Source organism: Trachurus japonicus, chromosome 6 (genome assembly GCF_045865225.1).
Source record: "Trachurus japonicus isolate A0001 chromosome 6, Traja_1.0".
NCBI classification, from domain to species: Eukaryota; Metazoa; Chordata; class Actinopteri; order Carangiformes; family Carangidae; genus Trachurus; species Trachurus japonicus.
In genome coordinates this window covers 36,077,408-36,094,234 of record NC_140912.1, presented here as the reverse complement: position 1 = coordinate 36,094,234, position 16,827 = coordinate 36,077,408, and the positions used below count along the sequence as shown (strand labels likewise).

Genomic DNA, 16,827 nt, shown 5'->3' with positions numbered 1-16,827 from the left:
CTCTAATCTCCAGCCAATCTCTTTCAAAATAAACGTATAAAAAAATATTTTATCACTGTTCAATTTCTTTTTATAGGTAAGTATCTGTTTTTAATTATTAACATGACTTAGTATTTATTAATTAACTTTTTAAATATGAATTCAGCTGTTTTAATATGCAATCAACTAATTTTTAATACAGACTTTTAACCTTGGTTACAACAGACATTATAACATTAAAACAATGTGCTTAAAGGGATATTTCAACATTTTGGCAGATTTGCCCGTTAATCCCTAGTGTTAGGGATAGGGTTCGTTACTTTTACTGTAATTGACGGTAGGGCCCGACCGATATGGATTTTTTGGGGCCGATGCCGATGCCGATTATTAGGGGGAAAAAAATCCGATAACCGATTAATCGGCCGATTATTTTTTTTTTTAATAAAGTTTTACAATTTTATTAATTTAAGTAATATATCTACATATATTATATAATATATAAATTAGGGCTGCCAAATTTTCATTGGTCAATTGGTTGCAGGAAAAAACAACAACATTTGGAGTACTGTCATGTCAAAATCAATGACTGAACTGTGAAAGGCTATAGGGCTTTTATTTTGAAGGGCCAGATACAGGAAGTCATGACACGTGACACTTTATTGTTGTTGTTGTTGTTTTTACACGGCACGGCGGTCTCTCTCTCTCTCTCTCTCTCTCGCTCTCTTTTTTTTTTTTTTTGAAAAGCGACTTTTTCCAGTGTTGTTCCAGACGTTTCTGGTTTGTTGACTCCGACGTGGAAGCACGTATCACCGCTGTTTTCAATGTTTAGCGGGTGCTGCCGCGAGCCCCGGTCCCACAGCGCTCAGTGTGTCACGGAGCAGAGACATGATTGTCCCGCTGCAGTCAGAGACCCGCACCGCCGCCCCCCCCCGCCCCCCACACAGCCTGAGCTCAGTCACTCACCCTCCTCATCCACTGTGTTTATTGATAAACGGGCGTAGCTACTGCCGGTAATAACTGTAAAACCCGACCGGCTTGTTGTTGAATCTCGGACCCAACACGGCCGGAGTCACGAGCATTAATTAATTAATTCACAACCCGACCGCGGTGTAAAAAAAAAAGAAGAAAAAAAAAGAAAGCCAGCAGCAACACTGGTTTTGAGACAGTTAACAGTTAATCAAGTTGTTAATAAGCTGTGTGATGTGTGTGAGTGACAAGGCTATGGCGGAGCGTGTCCTGCTGCAGATCAGTCACTCTGCTGTCCTGTGAGGTGGTTAGTGGATAGTGGAGGCAGTTGGATGCGCCCTCTACAGGATAAATAACCTAATGTCGGGGGATCTTTTCAAATGGGGGAACATTTTCAAAGTAAAACCAAGTCTTATTCCCTGCATTTTATTTCTGAAAATATCGGCGACAATCGGCGAGTTTTGGCCGATTAGGCTACCGATTATTCTCAAACGGGCTATAATCGGCCGATTTAATCGGCTCGCCGATAAATCGGTCGGGCCCTAATTGACGGTAACCTACAAGCTGTTTTTAGATCGGCGGGGCAGAGACATGAGCTGCTCAGCTACCGCTACGGAGACTATCAAACACACAATCCAACAACTCTACAACGCTCTTGTGGATGATTGTTAAGTGTTAATTAAGTGTATTGTTTCATGTGATTTCATGCGTGTAAGGTTGTAGCCTATCTTTTTTTTTTTTTGCCAAACACACAGCACAAAATTTAATAAACGGGTTTAGGTGCATAGGCTAATACCACTTTCCAAAATGTCCTGAAGTAGGCTACAAGCATAAATAACTTCACTTTATAATTAAACTCAAATGTAACTTAAAATACACTCAAACTTAATATTACAGTGTTGATATTAAAATGTATACTTTCAAAATATGTTATCATTGTATTCTACAATGACAATTTTAGCATACATTTTAAAATATATCAAAAGTATGTGTGAAAACAAATTTCAAATAAGTACACTTTAGAAATTACACATAAATTTCACTTTAAGTATATTTTATTTTAATATATTTCTATAAAGTGTAATATAGTATAATTATTTTCAAGTGTGTTAAAAGTGTTAGCGTGAAAGTGTGATGTTAGTGTAATTTTTATATATTTATATAAAGTACAATTTGTATAATTACATTTTCAATATACTATTCAAAAATACAAATATACTTGAAATACAATAAAGTACACTTTTTTTTCACCAGGGTAAGTATTATCTAAACTACAGATCAATAAGTATATTGATCATGTCTGGACTCACCGAGCCTTTCTGCAGTTCCTCACAGCTGGGATCAGTCTCTGTCGTCCCTCCACTGATGTCTTGTACTTCTCCAGGTCCAACTCATCCAGAACCTGCTCTGACATCTGCAGCATGTAGGCCAGAGCTGAACACTGGATCTCAGAGAGTTTCTCCTCTGATCTGTTCTCTGACTCCAGGAACTGTTGGATCTCATCATGAACTGACTGGTCCTTCATCTCCGTCAGACAGTGGAAGATGTTGATGCTTCTGTCAGGAGAGATTTCATCAGTCCTCATCCCCTTCAGGTTGTAGATGGTTCTCTGGATGGTTTCTGGACTGTTGTCTGTCTGACCCAGCAGACCTCCTAACAGCCTCTGGTTGGACTCCAGAGAGAGGCCATGAAGGAAGCGAACAAACAGGTCCAGGTGACCATTTCTACTGCGGAGGGATTTTTGCATGGCATTCTGCAGGCAGACATCCAGGGTTAAATCTCTGCCATTATCAGGAAATTGTCCTCCTCCTTCTTCTTCTTCTTCTTCTTCTTCTTCTTCTTCTTCTTCTGAAGACAAGCCACAGTTGATGAAAGAGTTTAAAACATAGAATGCAGCCAGAAACTCCTGAACACTCAGATGAACAAAGCAGTAGACTGTTTTCTGGAAGATCACACTCTCTCTTTTGAAGATCTCAGTACAGAGTCCTGAGTTCACCGAGGCCTCTGTGACATCCAGACCACACTGCTCCAGGTCTTCTTGGTAGAACATGATATTTCCTTCTACCAGCTGTTCAAACGCCAGCTTCCCCAGCTTCAGGAGATCTTCCCTGTCGGCCTCCGTCAGCTCCTGTGGACTCGTCTCATGTCCTTCACCGTACTTGTTCTTCTTCCTCTTTGTCTGGACCAGCAGGAAGTGTGAGAACAGGTCAGTCGTGGTCTTGGGCAGCTCTCCTCTCTGGTCTGTGGTCAACATGTGCTCCAGAACTGTAGCGCTGATCCAGCAGAAGACTGGGACTTGACACATGATGTGGAGGGTCCTGGACGTCTTGATGTGTGAGATGATTCTTCTGGACAGATCTTCATCACTGGACCTCCTCCTGAAGTACTCCTCCATCTGGGTGTCAGTGAAGCCTCGGACCTCTGTTACCCTGTCAACACATGTAGGAGGGATCTGATTGGCTGCTGCAGGTCTGGAGGTGATCCAGACCAGAGCCGAGGGAAGCAGATTCCCCTGGATGAGGTTTGTCAGCAGCACGTTGACTGATGACGTCTGTGTGACATCAGACACAACCTCCCTGTTGTTGAAGTCCAGTGACAGTCGGCTTTCATCCAGGCCGTCAAAGATGAAGAGAAGTTTACAGACAGCCAGCTGCTCTGCTGTGACCTTCTGTAATGTTGGATGGAAAACATGGAGCAGCCTGAGAAGACTCAACCGCTGATCTCTGATCAGGTTCAGCTCCCTGAATGAAAGCAGAACCAGCAGACTGACATCTTGGTTCTCCAAGCCCTCGGCCCAGTCCAGAGTGAACTTCTGCACCGAGAAGGTTTTTCCAACGCCAGCGACGCCGTTGGTCAGAACCACTCTGATGGGTCTCTGTTGGACAGGTGAGATTGTAGAGACGTCCTCTCTCTGTTGGACAGGTGAGACTGTAGAGACGTCCTCTCTCTGTTGGACAGGTGAGACTGTAGAGACGTCCTCTCTCTGTTGGACAGGTGAGACCGTAGAGACATCATGCATAGATTTAGAGAACTTGTGTCTCATTTTGACAAAAAAGTTGTCAAAGACGTTGTCCCTCTGTTGGACTGGTGAGACTGGTGAGACTGTAGTGACGTCCTCTTTCTGTTGGAGATGCAAATATTTAGAGAACTTGTGTCTCATTTCGACAAAAAAGTTGTCAAAGACTTTGTCCCTCTGTTGGACAGGTGAGACCATAGAGACGTCCTCTCTCTGTTGGACAGGTAAGTCTTTAAAGATGTCATTGCACTTGATTGTAGTGTCATGGAGGGTCTTCTTCTTGGACGTTGTCTCCAGCTGTCTCACCTCATGTTGGGTATTAACCTCTTCACTCTGTCCCTCTGTGATGTAGAGCTCAGTGTAGATCCTGTTGAGGAGGGTTCCACTTCCTGTTCCACTTCCTGTTCCCTCAGTTCCTTCAGTCACTCGTTCACATCTGCTCCTCAGACTGATCTTATGTTGATCTAAAACCTCCTGCAGACCACGATCTGCTGAGAGAGAAGAGACAGAGTCAGACTGAAGACAGAGAGTCTGACAATCTGATCAGATTATTTTCATCAGCTACAGAAAAACTACAGACAACAAAGAGAAGGTTTGAATCATCATCTTAAATGTCAGTGCTGTGTGATGGAACAATGACTCTGGAGAAAACAACAGGTCCTGGTTTCACAAATGACCACATCAGCAGACAGATGTTCAGTCTCACTTTGTCCACAGCTGCTCTGATTGGCTGTCTGCAGCTCACCTCTGGTTCTGGGTCTTTGTCCACACTGGGGACAGGAGGGGGGTCCTGAAGAACCAGACTGGTCCCAGTCTGAGGTGAAGCACTGTCTGCAGAACCAGTGTCCACAGCTGGTGGAGACTGGATCCTTCAGGACGTCCTGACAGAGACCACAGCAGGACAGCTGCTGGTCCACAGAGACACCACTCCTCTTCCTCCTGTCAAGACATTTGTGGATCAACAACATGTCACAGCTCCACATCTGTGCTCTGATTGGTTAAACTCCTCAAGGGGGCGGGGCTTCAGTAACCAGAGGAGCAGAGAGAGAGAAAGTAGAGGAAGACGAGTGTAGAGAGACAAGCTGAATGAAGACCTGGTCCTGAACTCGTCTGGTTTCTGTCTCTTTTTATCTGTTGACCTCAAATCTGGACTCGGCCGGGGCCAACCTCCGTCATCATCACGGGGGAGAAAATGAGCCAAGTAATTTATCGGCACACTTTTAGAGGTGTACCGCTGGCTGGTTAAATTATTTGGTAACACTTTACTTGAGGGGTTAGTGCATAACTCATTCACCGTTTATAAGGTGTTCGCAATACATACATGACAACAGCATCTTCATATGGCATTCATACATCGGGTTACATTGTTATGCCATTCGGGTTTATAGGGTTAGGGTAATCTGAATGACACTTAATAACAACGTTATGACATTGACATAATGTTTATGACACATTCATGACTGTGACATCTTAAGGCCCATTTATGCTCAACGTTAAATACGCATACGGACGAAGTCTTTCGTCCGTACTCTGCGTTCATTTCGTCCGTTTTTCGTCCATTTCCACAAAGCTTACAGATACGCAGCAAACGGAGCATTAACACCGGAAACCGTGGGGGCAGTGTTAACATCATTACCCAATACGTAGCCTGGATCCAGTGTGAGCCAGAAGAAGAAGAACACACGATGGCTGAACTTTTCGAGGAGAAACTGTGCGAGTTGGTGAGGAACTACCACCGCCTCTTACAACGAAATTTTATTCTTTTATTCATGATGTACATTATCAAGATCTCCTCCATAGTCGCCATGTTTGTTGTCATAAGCTTTTAACTCTGAGCTGCCCCCTGGTGGAAGTATTGGTTAACATCCATGCCAACGTAAAGGACGCATGAAAGTATGTGGGAAGTGACGGTAACAACGTTTGAAATGGATGCATACAATTTCGACCGTATGTGGAGCATAAATGAGCCTTTAGGGTTTAGGGTTAGGTGAAGTCAGAATCAACACAAGATCTCCCCCTAGCTGACCAATGTCAGCCTAGGTTTGGGGAAGACCAGGGCAAGGTACGGGCCAATGGAGGTTAGTCCCATGCCCCCTCCCACGCGCTATCATGACCATGTAAGATGTAAAAGAGATAAGAAAAAGAGACAGCAGAGAGGGGGAGGTGGGAAGGGAGACGGGAGAAGGTGCCCGGTCCAGCGTGGCATCGTCCAGCCGCTGTCCATCCAGTGGTTGCCCCCCAGAGGTGGTTAGGGTTAGGGTTGGGGTTAGGGTTAGTCACTCTATGTCACTCTAAGAGTGACATGACACTCTTATGACAGTGTCATGTCACTCTTATGATGATACCTTCAAGTAAAGTGTTACTAATTCTTTTTAGGAGATTGATGTTGGTCTCATTGATGAAATTTAACAACTGTGGCAGTCGCATTAGTTTGTTTGAATGAAAAGTGAGGAGGACTGCCTCTGGGCTACATACTAAAATCACCACATTTAAGTAGCCTAAATAAATAAATGTTTTACAATGAACCGATCAGTCTACAATAAATTTTATGTTGTTAATAGCATGGTTACTGTACACGGAAAAGATTATTACCACTTTATGACTTAAAATTGGTCGGTATTTCATCAACTTAGCTCAGGAGTTTTTTGCTTTGTTTTTTGGGAGCCGTCCTCACTCCCATCGTTACGTCACCACAGGCATTGAGTCTGAAGAGCCTCTATGAGCGCCGTTTTACCAGTGGGTCAGCTGCAGAGTCGATGCAGGACCCGTTTGCTTTCCTCATTCTTGGTAGGCTCAGGGAGGACCAGTTTATATATGTAGAGACCAGAAAAAACGTGTTTTTCATAATGTGGGACCTTAAACCAATGAGCTCCTCATCCAGACGGTGCTGTGTGGCTCTAATCAACCTGTGTTGGAGCTCTGATCCAGTGTGAGGAGACTGAAGCTGACAACAGAAGCTTCAGCAGCTCCACCTGAGCTTCACTACATGTTGTGGAGAAGCTCAGACAGTCACAGACAGGAAACAGGAAACACTGATCACTCCTGTCTGGTTCCTGGCTTTTCAAAATAAAAGTCTGTGTGTATCAGCTGCTTTAATCTCTACTGTGACTTCAGTTTAAAGGCTCAGACGTGTGGATCATTAAAGTGTTGGTGCAGCAACGTTCACACTGACTGAGGCTGATGACACAGGAGCATGAGGACGCTGTGCTTCATCAGTCTGATGGACAGAGTGTGTGTGCATGTGTCTGTCTCTGAGGTTTGTTGTGAACCTTCAGAGTCCTTCAGAGTGATGGATCTGGTTCCTGGTTTCTCTCTGTTTCCTTCACATGAGTCTAATGACTGAATCATCTTCAGCTCAGTTTACAGTAGAAACCGTCTCTTACCGTGACTCTGAAGGTCCAGGTCCAGGTTCAGGACTGAAGTATGGAGGAGTAACTCTGGACCAGTCACTCTTCATGGACAGACAGATGGATCCTGGAGACTCTGCTCTCAGTCTGTGGTTCTGACCTCTGCAAACACAAACATGTTTTTATTCACATGACATTGATCACTGATCAGTTCTCTGATCACAGATGCATTGTTAATGGTAAGTTTGGATGTTACCCAATACATTTGGGAATCAATCAGTCCACCTTAAATGTCAGTATGAACATTTGTTTTTGAGCTCTCTACACTTCAGACACTTTAGTGATGATCAGATCTTCAAGTGCTTCAGTCCGTCTCTATGTTTCAGTGAGTTATGTGAACTGTGAATATTTGATTTCATCACTTCCTGAATAAAAGTTTCAGAGTGTCGATCGATGGCTGCAGCTGATCCATATCTACCACTGTCACTGACATGACAGCAATAAAGTTCACAGTTTAGAACAAACAACTGAATAATGAAGTTCAGGAGAGACGGTCCTAGTTCTCAGGGTTTATCACAGCAGCTTTCTGATATTTGGTCAAGACTAAATATTTGCTCTGTCCTGCTCTTCCTCCACAACGTCTGTCTTTTTCTGGACTCCACTGATTCCTCCTGAAGAAGCTTTTCTTTAGAAACACAGCAGCACAGAGACGTAGAGTTACATTTACAAGGGGGTTCAGTGATTACCATCCAACAGCTGCTCACTATAAAACCAGTTCCTCTCTGTCCAACACAGACCTTTAATCAGAGACATCTGGACATCACTGTCAGGTTCATCAGCTGATAAGAAGTTCTGTCTCTACAGGAAGTGACCTCAACTGCAACAGTTCAATCAGTTCACAGCTTGGTACCAGGTATCTTACTTTGTGTCTGATGGTCCGGGTCCAGGTCCAGGATTGAATAGTGGAGGTTGTCCCATGGACCAGTCACTCCTCACAGACCAGCAGGGGGGTCCAGGTCCAGATTCAGGACTGAATCCTGGACGATGTCCCATGGACCGGTCACTCCACACAGACCAGCAGGGGGGTTCAGGTCCAGGTCCAGGTCCAGGACTGAATAGTGGAGGTTGTCCCATGGACCAGTCACTCCTCACAGACCAGCAGGGGGGTCCAGGTCCAGATTCAGGACTGAATCCTGGACGATGTCCCATGGACCGGTCACTCCACACAGACCAGCAGGGGGGTTCAGGTCCAGGTCCAGGTCCAGGTTCAGGACTGAATAGTGGAGGATGTCCAATTGACCGGTCACTTCTCACAGACCAGCATGTGGGTCCAGGTTCAGGACTGAATAGTGGAGGATGTCCAATTGACCGGTCACTTCTCACAGACCAGCATGTGGGTCCAGGTCCAGGTTCAGGACTGAATCCTGGACGATGTCCCATGGACCGGTCACTCCTCACAGACCAGCAGGGGGGTCCAGGTCCAGATTCAGGACTGAATCCTGGACGATGTCCCATGGACCGGTCACTCCTCACAGACCAGCAGGGGGGTCCAGGTCCAGATTCAGGACTGAATCCTGGACGATGTCCCATGGACCGGTCACTCCTCACAGACCAGCAGGGGGGTCCAGGTCCAGATTCAGGACTGAATCCTGGACGATGTCCCATGGACCGGTCACTCCTCACAGACCAGCAGGGGGGTCCAGGTCCAGATTCAGGACTGAATCCTGGACGATGTCCCATGGACCGGTCACTCCTCACAGACCAGCAGGGAGGTTCAGGTCCAGGTTCAGGACTGAAGTCAATAAGGTCATCTTTGGACCGGTCACGCTTAGACTCTGCTTTCAGTCTGTGGTTCTGACCTCTGCAAACACAAACATGTTTTTAGTCCCATCACATTGATCACTGATCAGTTCTCTGATCACAGATGCATTGTGGGAAGTCTCCAGTGACGTCAGCGTCCAGCACCACACACTGTAGTGAAGGATGGAAGCAACACAGCAGCATCATAGACAACAGTGTAGAGTCAGTCAGTCAGTAACTGTGTCCAGTGTCCAGCTGCTGAACATCTGTGTCACATCAGCTCTACACAGGATCACACACTAACACGAAGCACACACACACACACACACACACACACACACACACACACACACACACACACACACACACACACACACACACACACACACACACACACACACACACACACACACACACACACACACACACACACATATAAGAACCAGGAAGTAATTTCCTGCTCAGTGACATCACACACAGGTTCAGGTTTTTATCAGGTCTCTTACTGTGAGTCTGAAGGTCCAGGTCCAGAACTGAAGTCAATAAGGTCATCTTTGGACCAGTCACTCTTCATGGACAGACAGATGGATCCTGGAGACTTTGATCTGTCCTCCTGTTTCTCCACATTAACACTCATCTTCAGGACTTCAGTCAGTCTGAGAGGGAAACCAGTAACACACACATGCACGTGCACACACACACACACACACACACACACACACACACACACACACACACACACAATAGTACTTTGACATTAAATCCATGTTCATCCAGTCACCGTGACCTTTGACCTTTGATGTTTGTTCTGAGTTTGAAGAAGTTGTGTGGAGGTGAATCTGAGACAATGTGCTGACGTATGTACGGACTACGTCTGACTCTTCTTCCCTCCACAGTCCACACAGACACACTGACTCTCACACTCTGACACAACAACTACAACAATAACAACAACAACAATAATAATAATAATAATAATAATAATAATAATAATAATAATAATAATGTTGTGTTGACACTCACTCGTCTCAGACTTCAGTTTCTCTCCTTCTGCTCCGTTCACTCTAAAATGGCGTCTGAACATCTTTACCTTCACTTCCTGACTCTACCTTTACAGGAAACCACAAAAGCCTCCCTCTGTCGCCATGAACTTTAAACTGAACACGAGTCTGACACCATGAATAAACAGTGAGCTGAGATCCAGCTGTGGTAGAAGAGCTGCTGAGAGATTTAAAGACACTCCACTACAAGTTACAGCTCAGTCTGTTCTGTCTTATTCATCACACATGTTGTCATCAATTTTATATGAACTAAGTGTTGTAACTTAAACTTATAATGGAATAGTACATTTATTTAAAAAATAAATAAATAAAATATATATATATATATGTTATGTATATATATATTGCAACAGCAAATAAAGTAATTGCAACAGCAAATAAAGTAACAAATAGATACGTTTCTTTACCAGGCAAGGCAAGGCAAGGAAATTATTTGTATAGCCCGTTTTTACAAACAGTTTGTCTCAAAGGGCTTTACATGGCATCATAACAACATCCTCTGTCCTTAGACCCTCACATCGACTGAGGAAAAACTCCATGGAAACCCTTTTAACAGGGAAAAATCGGAGAAACCTCAGGGTGAGCAACAGAGGAGGGATCCCTCACCCAGGACGGACAGACGTGCAATAGATGTTGTTACAGACAAGAAAACAGTTTACAGTTTGTCACAAAATGTGCGAAATATGGAAATGTTAGCAGGAGTTGATGAAGGCAGTCTCTGGTGAGGGGAAGGGGGGGGGGGGGCAGGGAGAGCCGGTCAGCTCGATGGGAGGGCTGGGTGGCATACTGGTCCATGGGAAGGAAGGGGAGGCCGGTCTAACAGCAGGGGAAGGGGAGGGAGGGGGGGGGGCGATGCAGGCGGCGGCTGGTGCAGAGAGATGGAGCTCCGGTGGATCTGTGGAAACACAGAGAGAGTGCGAGACACCAAGGCCAAACTACAAAGTACAGCAGAAAAAGACAGTTCAAAAATATACTGAGGAACGGAGAGGAGGGGAGAGGAGGGGAGAGGAGAGGAGAGGGGAGGGGAGGGGAGGAGAGGAGAGGAAGGGAGAGGAGGGGAGAGGAGAGGAGAGGAGAGGAGAGGAGAGGAGAGGAGATGAGAGGAGAGGAGAGGAGAGGAGAGGAGAGGAGAGGAGAGGAGAGGAGAGGAGAGGGCTCTGTGTGACCAGATGTGTCCCCAGCAGTCTAAGCCTATAGCAGCGTAGCTATAAAATGGTTCAGAGCTACCTGAACCAGCCCTAACTAAAAGCTCTGTCTTAAAGGAAGGTCTTAAGTCTAGAGTTTGAAGACTGTTTCAATTAATTTCCTATGGGTAAAAAAAATAAGAAAAAGTTAAATAATTTAAAAAGTACAAATAGTTGAAAAGAGAAAAGTCATAGCAATAATGTCCTGGAAAAAAACACGAGTTTTGATATATGAATTGTTGAAATAGCACAAAGTATGAAGGACTAGAGGACAATAAAGAAAATGGCCGAACAGAATAACAAACTAATGATTTTTGCCCACCCCGCTGAAAATGTCCCCGATTTTCATTTCAGAAATCTGGTCACCTTAGCGAACAGCAGCTAACAGATGCTAACACTTTATGTTTCTGTTCCTGTTTCTCATGATATAAGATTAATTATGGGAAATCCCTAGCACTGCCACTGGGAAATTTAAGAAGTACTGATATATCAGCATATAGCCCTTTTCAGTTATCTCCTAATGGTTTCAAGTATCTTGGCATCTATGTGTCCTATAATTTTGATGATATGATTAAAATGAATTTATTCCCAGTGGTGAATGAAATCAAAAAAGATCTTCAAAGATGGAACCCCCTGTCAATTTCACTTCTTGGAAGGGTTGCTATCATAAAAACAAATGTCATGCCAAGATTATTATATCCAATGCAGATGGTGCCGAATTATATCCAAGTAAAATTTTTCAAAACATTACACAGTATGATTGGCAAATTTGTTTGGAAATATAAGCGTCCCAGATTTAAGTTAGAGAAATTGCAGTTACCTGTTGCTAAAGGAGGACTAGCACTTCCCAATATAATGTACTATCACTGGGCCTCTCAGATAAGATACATTGCAGAATGGATAAAAAATGACCCCAACTCAACATATCTGGATTTAGAAATTACTGGTTGTGTGACAGGTATCTCAGATTTACCATTTATACGTAATGCAATCACACAGAAGGGAATGAAGGAAAATGAGATTATTAGAAATACCCTTAAAACCTGGCATCAGATACGTAAACACTTTAGAATAATAGATCAGTACTCTATACTTGCACCCATTGTATGCAATCCTGACTTTGCACCCTCGTGTTCAGATGTAGGATATAAGACCTGGAATAATGTTGGAATTAATAAATTACAGGACTTGTTTCTGGATGGAACTCTCAAATCCTTCTCACAACTTATGTCTGAATTTGATCTTCCTCGAGCACAATTCTTTCGCTATTTACAACTTCGGAGTTATCTTCAGTCTATACCAACATATAAGAATGACTTGCATATTAACCCGTTGGAAAGAATATTGCTGAAGGCATCTTCTTTACAGAAAAAGGTTATAAGCTATGTTTATGATCAGCTATTTGTCAACATTCCTTTTATATATAGTAAAACTTCTTGGGGGGAAGAATTTGGATCCCATATTGACGATGACATGTGGCGGAATATCTTATTGAATGCAAAAAAAATTACATGTTCTAATAAGTCTTATGAAACTCAATATAAGATTATTCATAGATTACATGTCACCCCAAATATTAGATGTAAATACGATGCTACGTGTTCCCCATTATGTTTGAAATGCAAAAATAGTTGTGGTACATATAGTCACCTAATGTGGTCATGCCCCAAAATTGAAAGCTTTTGGAGAGCTATTCAAAACGAGATAAATAAAATTTTTGGGATAGCTATACCCTTAAATCCACACAATTTTGTATTGGGATTAGATTTTAATTATGGCTGTGGACACAAGTATATTCTTAGAGTTGCTCTTTATGCAGCACGCCTCACAATATTACAGAAATGGCTGGACGAAGATCCTCCGGATATAAAAACTTGGTACGAGAAACTAATGCACATTTTACCATTGGAGAGATTATCACATGTACTAAGAGGCTCTCTTGAGCAATTTGTAAGAGACTGGTCCCCACTGTCCATATTTTTGAAAGAAGAATGGTCAGAGGTTATTAGCATGGGAATTACAAATGTATCCCCCTAGGTGCGGAATTATTATAGTTTATTTAAAATAATATCGTCATTGATTTTGTCCGATTTTCATTTCAGAAATCTGGTCACCTTAGCGAACAGCAGCTAACAGATGCTAACACTTTATGTTTCTGTTCCTGTTTCTCATGAACAGTTGTGACTCCTGAGCTGAAGAGTTCTCTGGTCAAAGTGTTGGGTCTGCTGAAGGACGCTGCAGAGAGCTTCTCCAAGGTACCTGAGCCCCGCCCCTTTTCATGTTTCTACATGAGTCCCGCCCCTTTTCTGTTTCTACCTGAACTCCGCCCCCTTTTCATGTTTCTACATGAGCTCTGCCCCTTTTCTGTTTCTACACGAGCTCTGCCCCTTTTCATGTTTCTACATGAGCTCTGCCCCTTTTCTGTTTCTACACGAGCTCTGCCCCTTTTCATGTTTCTACACGAGCTCTGCCCCTTTTCTGTTTCTACACGAGCTCTGCCCCTTTTCATGTTTCTACACGAGCTCTGCCCCTTTTCATGTTTCTACACGAGCTCTGCCCCTTTTCTGTTTCTACACGAGCTCTGCCCCTTTTCATGTTTCTACATGAGCTCTGCCCCTTTTCTGTTTCTACACGAGCTCTGCCCCTTTTCTGTTTCTACACGAGCTCTGCCCCTTTTCTGAGCTGCGTCCCCTTTTCATGTTTCTATATGAGCACTGCCCCCTTTATTGTTTTTACCTGTGAGATGATTTTAGACCTGAACCTCCACAACCTCTCGAGTCATCCAGAGTGAGGAGGATTATAACTACAAACTCTATTCCAACTTTATTTATAGGCTCTTTCATTTCAGATTCAGACAGAATTACTTTATTTATCCCCGGAGGAAAGTTTTTCTTTGTTACAAACCCCTGAATTAATTAAGATTGGGTTAGGATTTTTAACTAAGATTAATTTAAAGACAAGACAGTCACAGATCTCAAAGTATCGATACGTTCAAGAACACACACAGATGGAACAATAAATGAAAAAGACAATCACAAAAGAGCAAGACATGAAAACGATCAAATCTGTGATTTTGGGGGCCAGTACTACTGGTACTCCTGCTTCGATATGGTTCAAAAACCATCTACAATCTACCTGTGTGTGTGTGTGTGTGTGTGTGTGTCTCCAGGACTCGTGTGTGCGCCAGGCGACTCGCTGCGTCCGCACAGCGAAGCTCGTTTCTCTTCAGCTCCACTTCCTGAACCAGGGCTCGGACCTGCGTGTCATCAACCTGCGCCCGGCGGAGCTGCTGAGCACGGTGGCCGAGCTGCCGCGCTGCTTCCAGGTGTTGGTGGTGGCGGAGGCGTACGGCTACAGCCCCGACTGGGCCCACATCCTGCACCGGCGCGTCATCCTGAAGGGAGACTTCCTGTACCTGGACGAGTTCAAACGCCACCGACCGCTGACCGCCGGCCTGTTGGAGGACGTCTTCAAGAAGTGAGACTCTCTCTCGGAGCAGGTTGCAGACGGCACAGCGGGTCCATGCCTATGTTCCCACAGCCTTATGTTCCCACAGCCTTATGTTCCCACAGCCCTATGTTCCCACAGTTCTAAGATTTTTCTCAAAATTAGGCCCTATGTTCCCTCTGGACTCTCTCTACCTATCTGGACTCTCTCTATCTGGCCTGTCTAGCCTCTACCGGGTCTTTTTACTAAACTTAACCAACTCTTTTCTTCATTGCCTAAACCCAACCAATGGTGGGAACATAGGGCTGTGGGAACATAGGGCCTAATTTTCAGTGACAACAAAAGTTAGAAATGTGGGAAATGTGGGAACATAGGGCTGTGGGAACATAGGAATGACCCCGTCACAGCTGTGTCTCGGACGCCGGCTCCGCCCCCTATCACCTGCAGTGTTGTCCAAGTTACTGAAAAATAGTAACTAGTTACAGTTACTAGTTACTATACCAAAAAGTAATGCGTTACAGAGAAAGTAACTTTTTCGTTACTTTCTCTGTAACTGTCTGTTTCTCTGTCTCTTTTTTCTTTTTTTTCTCCAATGCTCCCACTAGGTTGATTGAATAGGCTTTATGCACAGCTACTTCAGGTTCAGGTTACTTTATTGATACCCGAGGGTAAACTAGTTTTGCAGTCGAGAGTTAAACAAGCAACAGAGAACGAACAATCAAATCAGAAACAGGACATTTAAAAAGAACACATAGCCTACACATAAAACAAGAGACAGCTTGGGCTCGACAGAAAGCGCTGCAGTTCATGAAATAAATATAAAAAGTAAAAAACATGAAACTAAAAACACATAATTAAAATAGTTTTAAAAAAAGAAGAATTAAAAACACCAAGAACAAAGTTTCCTACAACTTAAACCAGCTCCTTTATTTCCTGTCTTACATTATTGGACAAACTGATCAATCCAGGTGTGTCTGTGACTCTGACCTCAGTAATGGTCAGACACACCTGGATTCAGGAGCAGTGGAGCTGTGGAGCTGTGCATAAAGCCTTTTCCCCTCTATCCGTCATTTCTGCGATGAAAAAACGCGTGTTTTTATCTGTACATTTTACCATCATCATTATCATGCTGCATGATGTCAGCAAGTACAGCAGCATGACCTGACAGACCTGCAAAAACATCTTGAGGATACGTCTTAACCAAGTTACATTCAAGAACCTGTTTTCAGTGACGGAAAGTAAATTCATTTTTTTCCGATCGATCAGCTGTGTTAGTAACGCCGTTATACTCTAACGCCGTTATTACCAACACTGCTCACCTGTGTGTGTGTGTGTGTGTGTGTGTGTGTGTGGTTTCAGGCTCGACGGCGCCCCCAGCAGCGCCACCGCCAACGTGAAGCGGCTGCTGACGCACTGTGAGGACGCGTACAGCCGCTACAGACTGGCCTATCAGCAGAACCTGTATGATGTCACCAAGACGCTGCTGCAGGACGCCAACACCTCCAACTACCTGAACGACAGACTGGCCAGCTGATCCATGACTGTTCCCTCTTCACTGACTGTTTACCGACTGTTCACTATTCACCAACTGTTCACTCTTCGCAGACTGTTCGCTGACTCTTCACCGACTGTTTGACTTTTTGGCCGACTATTCACCGACTGTCCATTGACTGTTCCCTGACTGTTCGCCAATTGTTCTCTGACTGTTTAGCGACTGTTCACTTTTCACCGACTGTTTTCCGACTGTTAACTGTTCGCAGATTGACTTCTTGCCGTCTGTTCACTCTCTTTACCAACTGTTTGCCAACCATTTGCTGACTGTTCACCAACTATTCACCGATTGTTCACTGTCTTTGACTGTTCACCGCCTCTTAACTGACTGTTCATTGACTTTTCAGTAACTCTTTACCGACTCTTTGCCGACTGTTCAACGACTTTTCCCCGACTGTTTGACTGTTCAGTAACTATTCACTGACTGGTCACTAAATGAGTGTACCAAAGTAATTTATATAAAAAAGGTACCAAAC

General features: G+C 44.1%; 3 protein-coding genes across 3 annotated transcripts in view; 1 reads left to right on the top strand and 2 right to left on the bottom strand.

Annotated features, from left to right (window-relative positions):
* Positions 1–16,827, bottom strand: part of LOC146986584 (uncharacterized) — a 387,075-nt gene that overhangs the window by 189,816 nt on the left and 180,432 nt on the right. The window lies entirely within an intron of this gene.
* Positions 1,254–9,780, bottom strand: LOC146986594 (uncharacterized). Its single transcript, XM_085780413.1, has 6 exons — positions 9,615–9,780; positions 7,345–7,470; positions 4,668–4,900; positions 3,947–4,452; positions 2,279–2,359; positions 1,254–1,286 (listed from the first exon to the last, which is right to left on the bottom strand). The coding sequence occupies exons 1-6, from the start codon at positions 9,743–9,745 to the stop codon at positions 1,254–1,256; spliced, it is 1,110 nt and encodes a 369-aa protein (XP_085636539.1). The 5' UTR covers positions 9,746–9,780.
* On the top strand, positions 8,747–16,534 carry LOC146986593 (spatacsin-like). The gene is made up of 4 exons (XM_085780412.1): positions 8,747–9,092; positions 13,532–13,608; positions 14,523–14,830; positions 16,160–16,534. Exons 1-4 carry the CDS (start codon positions 8,747–8,749, stop codon positions 16,332–16,334), a joined length of 906 nt encoding a protein of 301 aa, XP_085636538.1. The 3' UTR covers positions 16,335–16,534.